Source organism: Onychostruthus taczanowskii, unplaced genomic scaffold (assembly GCF_017590055.1).
Source record: "Onychostruthus taczanowskii isolate IOZ18803 unplaced genomic scaffold, ASM1759005v1 scaffold7, whole genome shotgun sequence".
Lineage (NCBI taxonomy): Eukaryota > Metazoa > Chordata > Aves > Passeriformes > Passeridae > Onychostruthus > Onychostruthus taczanowskii.
In genome coordinates, this window is record NW_024504786.1 from 17,505,734 (window position 1) to 17,523,328 (window position 17,595).

Genomic DNA, 17,595 nt, shown 5'->3' on the forward strand with positions numbered 1-17,595 from the left:
ATACAATGGGAATCCCAAACAGAAGCCAGGTTCTTTTCTTTTGATAATGAATTTTTGGGCATTGGGATTGTGTTGGGAAGCATTATTAAACTCTATCCCAGTCAAACAATTGCAGAATGGTGAGAAGTGCCTGAAAATGTAGATATGCTAAATATACTGCAGTTCTAATTAAGTATTTCAGATATGATTCCAGAAATGTTTACTATTTTGAAATAAAAGGGAGACATTGTTCCAGCTGCTAGGAACTGACTATTTATAGAAAGTGAGTTGGTTTTTTCCTTGTAGTAGATTTCAAATTCACCATGAAAAAAGTTATAAATACTGAACAAAAATTCTTACCTGACTATTCCTTACAGTGTTAATTGCTGAAGGAATGGGAATTCACCTCCTTCTGCATTTGAAAGGGAAAACTCTGTGCAACCCAGGTGACATGAGAACACATTCTGCAGTGACTTCTCACAGCTATGAAGAGTGAAAGGAAGGCTTGGGAAACAGTCAGGGAATACCTCTGGAACTATCTAGAGACTCTGATTGCCTGACAAGTCCTCAGTGCCAAGATGCGTGTCCCAGTTCTGGCACAGCTAGAGGAGACCTGTAAATACTTAACAATAAGCATCAACTGCCTCTACTGAGAAAGGCCACAGTTAAACTGTTTCCTTGTGGGCTTCTCTTGGGCCTTCCAAGTGTCTATCAGTAAATTAATATATTTGTATTAAGGCTTTCTCTGGAAGCCCCAGGAAGGTATTCTTGTGTGGATTATGATGCCATAAGCAAACATAACCCCTGTTTCAGTAAGATTACTAAATCTTCTTGCAAACATTTTTTTATTTATCTAATAAGTGTATTTTTATTTTGACAAATTTAAGGAGTCAAAGTGATGAAAATGATAATTCATTATCAAGTGAAATAAATTAGTCAGTCTAGTAGGAATTTAATTTAATAGATACATGCAGCATCTCCATGTTACCCACTCGCTCTGGCTCATCAGTCACTGCTGCAAAGAAACACAAGAGAAATCTTTCACTAAGTGTTTTTCACTAAATCTTTGTGTTCAGGTCATGGAAGTAAGGTATTCTAGATGAATGAGTGAAGCAACTTCCAGAATCTATAATATTTTAACATTATTTTTGCATTTAGACAAAATGTAAAAATAGATTGCCACCAGGAATATATTTGTCTTACACATAAAGAGTCCTTCTTGACACCATATGACAACTGTCTCTCAATAGAAGAGTGTGAATAGTTAGTGAGCAGAACTTGGCGCAGTATAGTTATTGCCAAGGCTAGATGCACTAGAATGACATCTACAAAGTACCTTAAAAAGGGGGGAGGGGGGGAATAATAAGATAGATTTTGTGAAATTCATTAATAAAAGTGCTTCAGGAGTGATGTGAAATGCACTCCTGGTCTGAACTACAGCATTTACAGAGGTGCAGACAGATCTTGTTTAGAATCAGGAAGGCTGCCTGAGATGGAGCTGCCCTAAGCAGTCATCTCCTCTGGATTTCAGTTTACATTCTCAGATTTCATCTTGGATCATTAAAATCTCTCACTGAATTTTTGTTAGAAGTATTAGTTGACAGTGACACATTTGTTTGGTTTGTTTGACGAAGTTTTCAAAATGTTTTGCTCACTCTCTGGTATTTGGACTTTTACTATACAGTCAAATTTACAAAACATATTTCCTACATCCAGTCCAAGGTAGGGAGACTAAGCCATAAGGGAGACTTTTTCAATTTTAGGTAATTTCTTCACCTTTAGGAAGTTGTGAGGTAGGAGGGAAAAAGAGTGTCCTTTTATGCGATGGCATTAATGTTTTTCTACTTCAATTATCAATAGCTCTTTACTAAATTCTTATTTCATTAAGCTTAAGTTAAGATACTGATGCTTTTAGGAGTAGAGTAGGTACATCTTTACTAATCTCCTTGATTTATAAGGCTAAGTATTCTACTGGTTTATTTTTATATTTTTTAACCAACAACAAAGCCAGCATAAGTAGTTTATCAGAAGTAACCAGGTAACAATGACAGTATTTTTTCCAAAATCTCTAATGTGGGAGCAGACATTTTCTGGATGCTGTATTTCAAGAACTAATCTGTTGTAATTGCTATATATGTTTCTGTATTTTTTTCCTAGAAAGTCATTGTTATTGTGGTGAAAATCAAATTGTTCTCTGAGAAAGGAGGCCATAATAAAAGAACTTTCTTCAGTTATTCTTTTCTCTGTGATTCTAGTTGCTGCATCTGTATGACAAGATTTGCATTTTGCAGAAAAGATCACCTAAGTGGTCATCTTTTAAAAATGTTAAGTCAGAGTTTTCAGTCTTATACATAGTTTCAAGTACCAAAAGTTCTAGAAGTAATCCAATAGTAATTGCTATAATTTTTGAAGGTTATACATTTGAGTTATGTTATTTTCATAAGCCAAACATAACTTGCTTGCTGAAGATGCAGATGGAAATTTTAGTTCTTGAATACCCATTTTATACATCAGTTTTGAAAACGTGTCAAGTTAGCGTTAGTATATGATTTGTTGCATAATAAACTATTGAATAGTCTAGAAGTAGCTCACAAGATGAAGATATAAGGAAATTATTGACCATTAGCTATATAAATTGAGCTGTGCTACACAGTGCTCATGCCTAATATGTGCAAATAATTCACATCAATAAAGGGCTCCTGTTCCAAGTAATTGAGAAATCTTTGTTTATATAAGTTAGATAGTTGAGCCACCTAAGCAAGTTTTTTTCTTCTGATGCTTGAAAAAAAATATGAATAAATGGAGACAAAAGAGTTATTGTTATTTTCAGTTACCAACCTAACCATGGTCAGATATTGGTATGCATCAGACTTCTCATATGTTATCATTAAAGAATAAGCCTACCATGAGAAGTGTCACTGATCAGTGCTGCCTGCCTCTTCCTAAGCCATTCATGTTCTTCCTTATCATTTTCTGAAAGTACGTTTTCTCTCATCCTACTACTATCAAGTAGTACTTGAACTTTGGGATTAATCTTCTTTTGGAACTGAAAAAATGGTTTGGATATGAAGTAGAAGATGGAGTTCTGATGCAATGCCACCTAATCAAGTCCTGAAATAATTATCACAGGACTGATTTCAGTGCAGTAAGCTATCTGCAGAAATGATAATAGCTGTTGCTCAAGCCTGGCACACCTAACTTGGTGTTTCCCAAGCCATATAAATAAATAGTCTTCCTTGTGTATCCACACCTCTCCTGCCACACCATTTCTGAGCAAAGAGGGGTCCTTCATCTAGATTAGCAAATAGATTGAAGCAGACACCCTCTTATTTTCATAACACTAAGTACAATTTTGATACGCTTGCAAGTGGAGAGTATAATTACCATTATCCTCTGGTACTATAAGTGACATTGCTGTTACTGGTTCCCAAGCTTCATTTTTAAGGACCTGTTTTCATCCAGTACCACAAAAAGAAAGCTACTTTAAACTTCAGCCCAGATAATGATACATTTTCTCTAACATTAAATTCAACCTTTCATTATTAAATACTTTTATTAATAAACACTTTTGTTAGGAAAAATAGTGTAAGAAATAGCTGATTCTGTGCTTATTAATTTGTCTCTAGTCTTCGCAATACACTGAACATGCTCTACAGATAGTTTTAGCCTTGTAAATGAAAATTACATTATATGAGTGTATATTAGCATATACACTTACATAGTATATGCTGTGCTTTTAATTTTCACTCTTCATTAGCACTTCAGTTTTGTATGACCCACTGGATTTCTGCATGTCAAGTAAAAAATTTTTGAAAAATTCAATTTTTTCTAAATCTAAACTACAAAATAATATCAATAAGTCATATTTGATCAAGTAGAAAGAAGATCAGATTACTAAGGTGTGTTGCAAACTCCCCAACATTCTGAGTCAAGACTCATGTGTCATCTAGGACTTTGGAATGCAGCAAATAGTTTGCTTTACAGACCGTTGATGAACTTGAAAATAGTTTATGGCTTAGAATTATCATCAGTTCAGTGCAAGATTCTGCAGCACAAAGCCAGGAAAGAGCAGATATCCTTAGGGTGCTGCAAGATCTGCTCCAAAAATTAATTGTAGGGTAAGTCTAATGAAACTGTTGAAAACAGGATGTGATGAAATATGAAGCACTCCTTTGGCTCCCTCACAAAACCCTCCCTCCTCTTTCTATATTCTCTCTCAAAATAAATGGCTGTGGCTGGGTTGAAATCAGAGTGCCACAAATGCTACACTTTGCATTTTCTTTTCTGAGTTTCTGTGGTTGTTAAGTACTGGAAACTGAGCCATAAGTAGAAGCAATTTTCAGTGATCTCCCATTTTTTTTTCCTTTTATCCTGATTTTGGAGATTATCTCAGAAATTCAGGGCTTTATTGAGCCCCTGTTTCTGTAGGACAGTGTGGATTAAACCCTCTCCTATGCTGCAGTAATAAACTCATGGTTGCACGGTTCCAAACTTCACCATAGTGAAAAAGGTCTAGTTTAGTAATGCTGCAGCCTGTGTTTCTCAGTCTTGTATTGCAATAATTAAAGAAAAAATTTCACAAGATTTCTGATATACCAGAGGATGGTCAAAAGGAAATGACTAAAATGAGCACACCTAGAACTTTGTGTCTTGAAGGCACTTGAACTCATCTTTCCTGTTCTAGCAATAAGTCAAAACACTGTTCTAATTTATTATTATTCGCATTTTTAGAATACATGAGCAGTTCTAATAAGTTGTTATTTAATGAAGTGAAATGTCTCTCTCAACTGCTTACAGGAATTTCAGTTTTTCATTTCCACAAGTGTCATTGCAGATCAATAACAGCAGCTTGGCTGACGTCCTAAGCCAAAGCCATGGGCATCACTTGATTTTGGTCCAACCCAACAGTTGGTGTGAGTGAGTTCTATGGCAGCAGTCTCCCCTTTAGCTAGAAAAGCAAAAGCATTGAGAATCCAGGATTGCAAATTCAACCATACAAACCTAGGGGAGTGGAAAAATAATAATTCTTGTTCTCAGTACTTAAAATACTGACAATATTTTCCTTTTTTTGAGGGGGGTAAAAGCCTCTCAGTTGCATGTCCCAAAATGAATTTGCCCAGAATTTCTGCTAATTTTTTCTCCTCTCCACATCATCTGCATTCAGCTGCCCCAGCACACTGAGAAATGTGTGTGTCCAACTAGGTTGTGTTTCCACAATGAGGGAATTGGAATCAAAGTTAGTATTAACCAAGAGGCCACAAAAATTTGTGATGTGTCTCTACTAGCAACAATATGGTAATAAATTAAGGGCCATCCCATTTCTCTAGGGCTCCAGGTCAGTGTCAGCCTTTGAACTCTGTGTTGAACCCTTCCAACAAAGTAGCCCTCTACAATTAAACATCACTTAAACTTCTCCAGAATATAAATTATAAATGTATAAAATTTCAGGTACCTTGCAGCTAAGCACCTAGACATTACAATTTGAGGTTTTTTATATATATGAATAATGAAGAGTGAATTTCTCTACTCTGTACTTACTAACACCTTATATTAAAAACATGAATTATAATGGAAGTTAATTTTTATGCTCTGAAATTATAAACTTCCTGTTTCTGCCCATTAAACATTTAATACTGAGATAGGAAAAAAAGGGCAATTTTCTTTCAGAGGCTAGTTAGGCCACTGATCACTTTTTTGGTCATCTCTGTCTTGCTCTTGTAACCCTGCATAGGGATTTATGTGGGGAGCAAATTGAAAGCTTATGACTTTCAAAGACCTCTAATTGCTCTTACAAAAAGCTGACAGGGTAAGAGCTGCATATGAAGGCAATTTCTAGTAGTATTCTCAGTCCTTTAAAGCTACTTTAGGGTCACTCAAACCTGACGCTTTGCCAATGCTAAGGTGGAAAATGCATATTATTTGCAACTCTTACTTTGGGAACTCAGTCCAGTCCAGTCAAATATTTGACTTTGCTGGCCCTTTTCTCCTGTTTTTCTTTTTCCATTTCAATGTTTATATGCTTTTGCCTTCTTAGCAAGGCACAAGACTTTGTCCAATTTAAGAGCTCTGCAGTCTTGGTATGGTAGTTTCTGTAGCAGCATGGTATGGTATGTCCTTTATAATTTCACACAGTTTGAATTAGATGGAAAGATAATCACCTGGGGAGTTTGAGAATGAGCTGGCTGGGCTCAATACACAGTGTTATATCTTTCTCCATTCATCTAGCCAAACAGATTTCAAGAGCAAGATTCAGGGAAAAATAAGTAAACTGTAACTTCTTCCTTCAATATTTTAAATGCCTACCCTCATTTTCTTGTATTTTTTTAAATTCTTAATTTGCATGAAATTTACATAACTGTTTTTTTGAAGAGTGGTTTACTTCTGCTGTTTTTTACATATCAGCTGTATGATAGCTTGTCCCTGTACAATCCTTCTGTGAGCATTTCATTAGAAGAAATAGGCCAAATTTTAATACTCTCGACCTTGCCCATTCCAGTTCATCCACTCTCAGCTGTACATCTTCTAATGCCTACCTTAGTCATGCCAAGCTCACATTTTTCTCCAGTGAGTGTTAGGTCCTGCTGGCAGACACTGCTTCTCAGCTAAAAGTAGGGCTCATTCTCAGCTATAAATCTCTGCGTTGTTCTAAGCAAGTGTAGACCTGTCCAGACCTGTCAGCGAGATCATCTTAGACAGAGTAGTTACTGCATTCCTTTTGCTGAAAGCAAATGTTTGGAACTTAGATGCCCTGATGTAATTTTAAAACTAGAGACTCTAGAATATAAACACATGCTAGAAAAGTCTCAGCTTTAGTGGATGATCAGTTTTAGGTGTAGGATAGGCCTCGCCCCAGTTCATCTGTTTTTTCAGCTATCTGCAAAACAGTTGAATCTTATTGTTTTAAAATTTAGAGTAAATTAACCTGAAAGTTTTCAGAGGTTTAATGCTGTCTCCTGTAGCATATCTTCTATCATTTGACTTACAAGAGTCTGCATTGAGCACCTTAGTAGAAATTGGTATTGAGATTTTTCTTGTTGCCAAGGGTTTACTGAACACAAGCCCTTCCTCCCTACAAAACCAGGTGAAAAAGAGTAAGAGAAGTGGAGCAGTCTGCTCAGGTATTCCTGCATCTAATTTCTAATCTTAACATAATAGTTCATAATTTGTCATTGATTTAAAGTACTGATACTAACAGCGTTAGCATTATTCAGACACTACCAAGCAGAAACATTCACTTTCAATATGTGCTACACATTCCTATTTCAACTCATTTATGACTGAGTTTTTGAAATTTGCTATAGTAGATGGTAACTTTTTCTTCCTTTAGGGATATTGACTGATTAGATCATGTGTGTTTCCTAATATACTAGTTGCAGAATGAATGTTTCAAGCTGCTCACTCACTGTAAGAGCTCTGGACACATATATATCATAATTAGCCTTCTGTTTTTCTTGTATTGATGTGAATCAACTCACTTGGTGATAGAACTGAAAAGTGCAACTAGCTACAAATCTATTTAAACTACATCTTTTGGCCCTACTCAGAACTATTCCCTTTCCAATGATACAGTAGTTCAGTAGGCACCAGCATGAGGTTGTGGAAGGTCCTGATCTTTAAGATATGACACCATGAAATGTGACAGGTATGAGAGGATCCTTATTCAGCTGTGTTGTTGTGGACAGATTTCTGTATGCCATTGCAAAATGGCGTGCTGAAATCCTGAATGCTGTTCATCTAGCTAGTTGCACTGTGTCTGACCGAATATGTGAACATCACAATTGTTCCAAGATCTCATATTTTTTCTGAGCCATGGCTCTCCTGCACACAGATAGAGAAAATTCTGTTGGATTTCTAAAGCATTCTGATTTGAATGGACCAGTGCTAAAGGTTGTAGTGCCACTGTGATTGGACTTTATTTCTGCTATGATTGTAACACACACCTATAATCCCATGAATGCCATGCTTTACCTTTGAGAATATCTTCTGTAGACAATGATACAAGAATAGCTTTCTCTGTCTCTCACATACTATGTTCTCAATTGTACGATGCTTCTGTTCTTCCTTGGTATTTCGTAACACATATTTGGTGGAAGCATATGCTTGATTAAGTTTCTTTTTCAAGTAAAAAGGTGGCTTGTTATTTCCTGTACTCAAGGATCTTGGCGTGGATATTGGCTATTTACAAACAGTGTATATAAACAGATATTTCCTTCAGGCGATATTTTAATTTTAAGGGAGAAACAACACATGATTACTGACGTTTTACCAATATTAAAACATCACGGAGGATTTAGGTGACCAGTATAAACCCTTATCACAAATTAAATGAGGATTGCTGTGATGGAAGTAGAAGCATTAGTTTCAAGTTGTTGCCCAAAAATATGCTACGAATCATTTTGTCATCATGAATTGTTTGAGGTTGTAGGAGATAGTCATCACAAATTTCATGGCCAAAAGAAATTTAGAATAATATTTGATAACACGTCATCTTCTCAGTAAAAGGAATATAAACCTAAAAAAATCCCAGCAAATATAGATGAGAAGAAGAGAGATGATGAGACACTGGGGAGAGGTGAAGCTTTGGGAAATTAGAACTGCTGAGTGTGTGTATCTAACATTAGATACCTACATCCACAGAGGTGCTCCAGAAAGTTTATGTGGGGTTTTTTAGAGATCCTAAGCTGCTGTGGTTGCTACTGACTGTATGAATTAGATATTTTTTCACAAATGTGTTCAGACTCCACATATATATTCTTATCTAGGAGTAGGTGAATGCCAGACACATTAGTTCAAGTCTTTGCTTTCTAGAATATCAGAGGGAAAATCAACAAAGAATCAATAGATGTGTACTGTCTATGACTGATCTGTCAAATGGTGGGTTGTACTAATCAAGCAAATTTTAAAGCCCAAAGGCATTTTTCTAAGTCTTTTGTAGTCTGATATTTGCAATTAGATTCTAACAGTGGAGAAAGGATGTTTTATTTTCTAAAGACAGTATCTCTTTCCACAGACTTACAGAATATTAAAAATTCATCTTGATTTTGGGGTCCAGATATTATGCACAGATACCACAAACAAAGGAAAACACGAATTTCTCACTGAGTGACTCACTTGTTGGCCAATCTTACCTGTGTAATGCAGAACTGTGATGTTACAAAGTGACTCTCCTATAACCTTCCCAGCAAACATCATCACACTATTACTGTTTACTCTGACAGCAGCTTCTTTCCATTCAAGAAGCTCAGCAAATTTCACAACCATTAAGCCTCCCAATGAAATAGTTAAATGTCATTATCTCATTTTCTAGATGAGGCATATAGAAATTAATGACTTGTTACAGTCATACAGGAAATTTGTGACAGAGCAAGGAAGAGATGGCAACTCCTCCAGCTCTCATGCCTATTTTTTAATTTTTAAAATTTTTCCTTTTTTTCTCAAATAAAAGACACTCCTCGTTTTGGAACAGCACTATAAATGAATGAACTGAAAGGCTCAGTTATTGAATAAGTAAAAGAAAAGTATCAAGAGCAACTCTGCTACTTTTCTGGCAATATAATGGAACAACTACACTATTATGGGCATAGGATTGCTTTTAATTAGAAACACACTAGAATGCAAGAATCCTAGATCTCAGTTTGGAAAAGGTGAGAGAGGGGAAGGAGGACCTCAGTGGTTTGATATAGCACTAGAAACCTGGTATGAACAACACAGAAGAAATGGTTCTGTTTGATCTGCTATCATGCCTCAAATGTGCTGATTCATCCCTGGGCTTCTTGATTTGGCTGTGGCTGAATTTCAATATTTCTGTTTAAACTGAACAAAAAGCACTGTTCACTGTATGGGTCACACATGAGGTTCATTTAAGTTTCTCATGCCTAAAGAAATCCCCATTAAGTCCACTAACTGTTCTAATACACAAACACAAGGAAATAAGATGTGAAATTCATCACATTAGTGCTTACACATAAAATACATCAGAGATTTTGTTTGGAAAGCTACTGTAAAAGTGAAACACTTTAGGATGGGTGTTTTAATTTTTTTAGATTATTCTTGCTATTTTTTACTAGATACTTACATATTCCCATCTATAGTATAATACTGTCTATACAAGAGATATTATGCTATCTGTATGTGTGTGTGTATATATATATATATATATATAGATATATAGATATATAGATATATCCGCATTGTATGCCATGAATTTATGAAACTGTGAGCTGATTTCTATCATATAGGAAAGGATGGTGGAGGGTTTTAAATGCAGGAGTAGAAATGGGAAAGTTTGTGTCCTGAGAGAAATATGTATGAATCTTAGAAAACAATTACTGCATGTATTTATTGTATGGATATTATCCAGCCCACCTACCTAGGTTTAAATTAGAGGAGTCCCTTAGGTGGAATTTCTGGCAGAGGTGAAATTAAAGTATAATCTTGTAGATAATCAAGAGCCCTAATCAAAAAGTAAGAAAGCTGGGGATCATGCTCAGCCTGACTTTGACCTGGGCTGATGAATTTTCTTCTTCCAGTCAAGGAAAGGGTGGAAGATGATACTTATGAAATCTTAAAGATGCTGGCCTATGCAGAGAAAGGGGTTGAGTGAACTTTTCAGGGAGTGTCAGTGAGTGCTGACAAGGGCTGACACATACCATGAGTGGCAGCAGACTTTCTATATGACCTTAGCCGAGTCACTTAATCCCTCTGTGACTTGTTTTCCTCATCTGCAGAATTGGGTGTAAACAGCAATACTTCCCTGCCTCACAGGGAGCTGTGGGGATTACTTCCTTGCTGTTTGTAAGGTGTTTTCAGAGACAAACAGGAAAAATGCAGGGGAAGTGTTACTATTTGTTGCTGGAAACCTGTACAATATCAAATGCCTTGTTGATTGTGTCCTGGAAAATATATTATTAACTGTCTGTTTCTTGGGAATTGGATATTATTGGAAACCACATGAGCCCATCATACCTTCCTTCTCTGCTCTGCTTCCTTTTTGCTCTCCAGTAGTTGTGCACATGTAGTTAGGCAAAATTAGACAACCTCTCTTCCCATAAAAAGTATGCTTCTTTCTAGGATGACAGATTTTTGGCTTCTGTAAATGACGAAACTGTGACTACCCAAATCTACAGCCACATTCTCTTACCTAGGAACAACCTTTATAGATTGACACAAAGATAAGTAATCTGCTTAACCTTCAGTCACACTTTTGAAGGAGTTAATAACAAGTGTTTAAAGTTGATTTTGAATTCCAAAGGAATGTTCACTAGTAAGGACATCTCCCTCTTGGCCTGAGAGATTGAAAGAAACTCTTAGAAGCTGCAGCTCTATGCTTATTAATAACAGAACCACACCTTTTTTGATCACACAGTGGTGCAGGTCTCATGGGTATCTGTTAAAGACATGCAATGATGTGTCCCCCAAATTAGCAAAAATACAGTTAGCCTAAGCAGCCAGCATTTTTCAGTGACTGGGCATACACCAGCAAAGGGAGTTTATATAACCCAGTATAAACACCTATTTATAGCATTTGTATCCTGTATCTGTGATGCTTTTGACCCAGTACTGTTGGATTGGCAGAAGCTCTAAAGCTAAACTTACAAGTCTGAATCCCAGCTGCTCATTCATGAGTGGACCATATAGGCATAGAGGTGAACTGCCTTAACCCCACTGTGCAGGAGAATTCTCTAGGCCACAGCGACTTAGAAATAGTCTGTAAACATTTTTCAGTGGTACTTGAAGTATTCTCGATCTGTAAATTCAAATTACAGTCAAAGAGAATTTTTCAGTATTACCAATAGATAATGTATGTAAGACAGACCATTTATCTTCTCCATGACTGGGAAAACAGTGAATTTTCATTGTTAATATTAAGGCTCTAGTTTTTTCATGGACTGCATATCTTGGTAGGAGGATCCCTCTACTATAATTTCTTCCATTCCAGTAACATTTTTAGGTTCACTTAAATCTGAATGTAGAGTCTGGTAGATCACTAACAAATGGTAGTCACTGCGGCTTATATGAAGTATTGCATATGTTTGCAGCCGCACCCAGGCACTCACCTTAAAAGCACAAAGGGACAATACCACTTGTTAGCTTGCACAATGCATGAGATAACGTGATGCAATGCTCATATGTCATTGCTCTTGTATGTGCTGCTCATGTCAGGTGCTTCTCCTGAGCAGCACGTAAATGCATGGCACCCATCACTCTGCACAGTCTTGTTCACCCTCACCTCTGCTGGGACACAAAAGGTTTGGTAGAAGTAATCCATTTGATCACTCCCTTTCTACTCTTATGTCAAGTCAAGGCAAACCTGTTTTTCGCTCACTAATTCTCATGTAAGGCTCCCAGTGACTTAATCTATCTAGGACTTTCAGGGTGTAAACCATTTTGTTATTTATAGAATTACTTATTTTTACACAGATGTTGGTAGGGTTTAAATCAGACAGGAAAAGTGCTAACATGAGTGAAGACAAGAAATTAAAGACAACAAGGAGTTGAAATTTTTTTATATTTAGGAAAGGATAATTTTCATGTCTTTTTTTTTTTTCTCTAGAAAAATGGGGTTTTCTGAATTATCAGAGAGCTGATTGTTTATCAAGAAGACATTTAACATATTTCCTTGGGAGAGCAAAATATACTATGTAAATTTTAGTTGGTTTTGCAATTTTTTTAACATAATTTTTTTTCTGAAGAATAACAGCATATTTATGTCTAGAATTATTTTGAGCAATATGCAATATTACTGTATGATATGTTGGTGTATTTTCAAGATGGGAATCTATTTATTGAGCATGGGAAGCAAAATGTTCCTTTATAAGTAAAAAATGTGGCAATACTTTAAGTCCTTGGAAACAGGCTGTAAATATTGATGTCCTAGTATAAGGCAGGGACATGTTCGTTCTGAAGGAAGACTAAATAAGTGTGTCTTTTCATTTAATCATAATTCACATAGATGTTAAAAATCCTTACCACTAAATTTAGACTAGAATGTATTTGAAAATAACTTCTGTTGAGTACTCTGAAGTTATACCCAGAAAGTATACAATTATAACATCCTCTTATCACACTAATACCGTAAACTGAGAAAACTGCTTTCATTTGGAGATGAAATGTGGAATATTACAGAAATTTCTCAAATGGTCAAAATAGATGTCACGAGAACAGTTTAATTTCAGTCATTTGTAGGGATTGTTCTTGACCTTCCCTGTTGAAGCAAGGAGGAAACAAAGAAAAGGACAATGAGAGCTTGGGAAGGCATCTGGCACTTAAGAGGAGTCAAGGGTATTCAGAAATAGTTGTGATTTTTTTCAGGACTGTGAAAAATAGTGCTTGGAAGAAAGGAAGTTTCTTTCCCTCCCTTCCCACTCATTTTTACTGTTCCATAGAGTCAGTTTGGAGTACTTAACAAAAGACATAGATGGTTACAAACTCAGCTCTTCATATCTGTAAGAGCACTTGTTATGTATATTGTTCTGTGAAATCATTTTGGAGCGGCTACTGTTGCAACACTCATTGTGTCCAGCACATATAAGGCATCTGAGCAAAGAGTTTGCCAATTCTCCTGCCCAGGCCGAGACTCAGGAGTGTTTCTATTGCCTGTGGGAAACATCAAAGCAGTTTGACAAGGATACCAGACCCTGATGAAAATAACATCACCTATTTTATCATGTTATTTATATATGTATGTTGGCTTCAGCTGAAGGGTTTTTAGGCTTTCTAACATTTCCAGTTGCAACATAAACTGCCAGATTAAAAATAATCTTTGGCTCAGTTGCTGCAGAGAGCAAGCAGAAAGCTGTTGAGGCTCATGAAAGTGGTTGGAGGTCCTGATGTCAGTGAGGAAGAAGGAAGTGGGCTGTTTACTCTGATTTATTTTAAACAGCTTTCAGTAGAAACAAGGGAGTACTGGAAACTCTGCCAAGGTTTGCAGTCCTTTATTCAAGAAGACAGTCTTTTTCTTACGTGAGTAGCTGACTTCCCTTGTGTCCATCATGTACCCTTTAAAATTTTCACCCACTGCCCAGTAGGTATCCCCTTCCTTTCAGTGTTCTGGGCTCTGGCCTCTCTGCCATGCTCCCTGGCTTCTTCTTAAAATGAATTGGCCCACTGTCGGTGGGACAAATCTAAAGTGATTATTTTAAAGAAAGACCAGCTAACTCCATATGGGCTACATACAATCAGAGCTCAAAAAAAAAGAGGCTTATATTCCCACGGGAATTTGCATTGAAGGCATTCCAAACACCAGGGAATTCCATGGGCACACAGTGTAGTGTTGTTCTGCACAGGAGTTTCAGTACATAGCAAACTTTGTAATCATGGTTTCACTAGAGTCAGGAGTTTACCACTTGTTCAACTAGTATTTAAATTATGATCTCAAAATTGTCCTTTCAAGTGTGTAGACCTGAAAAAGACTTTATTTTTTAAACTGGCATTTTAGAGTACAGGTAAATTAATACTGAATCAGTTTCCTATGTTTGATTCAGTGGGAATACTTTCCTTTGAAATGAACTGCAAGCATAATGTTGTGTAAGAGGGACGCACGTTTACAACTCTCACATTGTAAACTAATGGTCTGAGTCTTTACCAGCTTATTCACTGTAGTATTTTATTAGTGCTACAGCCAACAAAAGCATATTGCTTGTGTTATCTATGCTTCTTTATAACCATATTACCAAGATTACAGCAATTCATTGCCTGACATTTATCTATCTCACTGTCAAATCAAATATTCATGGAGTGCTCGGTGCTGCTCAAAGTAGCCTGGAGAAACAGTTCTGATCCCTCTGGTTACCTCTGAGTGTCTTCTGGCTGGTTGTGAGGGAGGTCTTGCATTACGCATTTGCAAGATCCCATCTCTTTGGTTATGTGTTTCTGGTGTGAGCACTTGTCATTCCTTCACTGTGTAATTTATTTGATGGTGTTACTGGTATGCTATTGCATTTGTGGTGAGCAGCATAATTTTGTACTGCTATTTATAACATTGGTATGAATGGTAAGTTTGGTGGTATAGTAAGAGAAGAAAGATTATGATCTCCTTCCCAATGGATACCAGCATATAGGAATAATGGAACAATATAAATAAAATGCTACTCATTAATTAAAAGTAATTAACTGAAAGGGAATACAGTTAGTTAAATGCACTGAATCTTAAAAACAGCTAATTTTCTTAAAATTCTGTGAGCGTTTTGAATTTAAATACATTTAACTGAATGAACATTAAGGAATTGAAGAAGGCTCTTATAAACAGTCTTTGGTGAAAGGGTTTCCATTAACCAAAGACTCATAGATTCACAGAACTCTCTGGTTAAATAGGAATGTCTCTCATATTGCTAAGGTCCTTGAAAATGTCCAGAGGAGGTCAACAAAGGGCTGAAAGTAATGTCCTTTTAGAAGCACCAAATAATTTTCTGCTTGTCGTGTTTTGAGAAAAAGAGGCTGAGTGGTGACCTCATTGACCTCCACAACTTCCTGAGCAGGGGAAGTGAAGAGGGAGGTGTTGGTGTCTTCTCCCTGGTGTCCAGTATAGGACGTGTGGGAATGGTTCAAAGCTGTTCTGGGAGAGGTTCAGAGTGGGTATTAGGAAGCATTTCTTTACTGAGAGGTTCATCATGCACTGTAACAGGTTTCCTAGGGAGGTGGTCAAAGCCTCAGGCCTGTCAGTGTTTTAGAGGCATTTGGACAGGCATTAATTAGACAAATAATTGTAGATCCCATCCAACTGAAAATATTTTATTCTATTTTATGTCATTCAGCTTTTGGACAGTATCCAGCAGAGACCTTGTGAAAATCTTATGAAGAGTAAAAAACATTTTAGTTTTGAGTGCAGGTCAGTTGCAATAACTTCAGATTCTTCCCACAAGGTGCGTGAGAAGAAACAGCCACATTAACTCTTTGCTCTGAGAAAATGCTTGGAAGTACAACAGTCATTAGAATTTTCCAAGTCTTTTCCAACTGTGAAAAAGGAGTAGAAGAGTGAAAAAGCAGCAGCAGAATACTCTGTGGTAACAAATTAATAAGACTAATATAGAATATTTTACAGGAATTGTTATGAAATATTAGTAAGGGTTTTTTATATAGAATAATTCCTTTGATTTTAGTCGACATACTGGTTTGGACTACCAGCCTTCAGAAGCCCTGCCTGTGCCAGATGCCTCGATAAAGGTCAGAGGGGCGTGACTCACCTGTGAGGAGGGTGTTGTCACCGCCAGCTCTGGGCAGGACAGTCCCACCTGTGGTGTCCCAATTTCCAGGGCAGATGCACACCGGCCCTGATTGGCCACGCTGGCTCCTGCCTCGGCACGGATTGGCCGAGCCTTCTGCCTCCTCTGTCTCATCTTCCTGGGGCACCGCACGGCCCGGCTGCAGCTCCTCCACACTGACCACAGAGGCACCGGAGGATGCCCACGCATCAGCGCCTGGTCGATAAGGTGTGTTGGTGGGGATGTGGTGGACAGGGTGCACGCTCACTGGTGATACTTATTCTCAAGGGCTAAAGAATAAGTCTGTGGCTCATCAGGAGCATCTAGGAGAAGGCGGAAAATACTCATAAAGAATGGGAATAGAAAGGGGTATACTGGAGCTAGTCTTAAACTGTTGGCAGGATGGATTTGCAAGGACTGTGTTTTTCAAATTATGGAAAGGTATTCATCATATTCATTAAATGCTCTATATTTAAAAGCTTTTAAAACAACTGTTGCCTCTATTCAGAAGTTTGCCCAAGGCTTTGAAGGAGCAAACCACCAAAGTGCCTCTTCCTGAGTCCAGTAGATTGAATGCAGTAGCTAACTAGCAGGGGTTTAATGGTTGGCCTGAAGACATGTTAGACTAAATATGGAATAGGATTCTTAAGATAGAAGCTCAGGTGTTGGAAAGGTGAGGGCCACATAAACTCATAGGCAGAAAGGTTTAATCTGTGATAAAATAATAATTATAATTTCCCATCAGATGAAGGAACTGAGGATATAGTTAATTTTTCATCATTATATCTAATTAGAAGTCTGCAAATGGCATTTATTTGCCAGGATTCTCTATGTTTCTATTTTATAAATATTTAATTTTTGTTTCTTTATATTTTTCGTGGAGAAAATGTAAAATATGTGATGCAAGGTAACAAAATTGCATGGATTATGTATTGGAACTCAGAGCCCATGGAAGTTTTCTACCTGAAGTCTGGACTTGGAATTTTTTAAGATGCTAATATCTCTCTTTCTCGTCTAAAAGCTAGTTCCAAAAGATGACGTGATGAGTATCATAGAATCCCTCTTGAACTATTAAATCAGAGACCTGATGCAAAGAGAAGTCTTCTCAGCCATGTTTCAACTCGTTGTATTTGTATTTCTGGCTCTTTTCTAGCAAGAAAAAGAGGAAAGATTTCAGACTGGCTTTCTTTCATGGCAGAGTGCAGTTCCAGACAATTTTCCAATCCTAGCTAAACTAGGACTTTGTGCTTTGAAATGGAACACCCAATTAGAAACAAACTTTTTTTTCCATCTCTCCATGAGTCAGACAGAGATTTCAACAACACACAGACTAGTTCATATTAAATCACTGTTTACCACATCTGTTGATATAATAGCACCCACATGCTGTATTTAAACTTAATTAGAGGTGGGCCAC

General features: G+C 37.0%; 1 protein-coding gene across 1 annotated transcript in view; it reads left to right on the forward strand.

The window, feature by feature from the left end:
* Positions 1 to 17,595, forward strand: part of SLC35A3 (solute carrier family 35 member A3) — a 93,904-nt gene that overhangs the window by 8,585 nt on the left and 67,724 nt on the right. The window contains exon 2 of the mRNA XM_041421509.1: positions 16,230 to 16,406. Coding sequence (XP_041277443.1) covers positions 16,377 to 16,406 — 30 coding nt within the window. The 5' untranslated portion in view covers positions 16,230 to 16,376. The remainder of the gene's footprint in view (positions 1 to 16,229; positions 16,407 to 17,595) is intronic.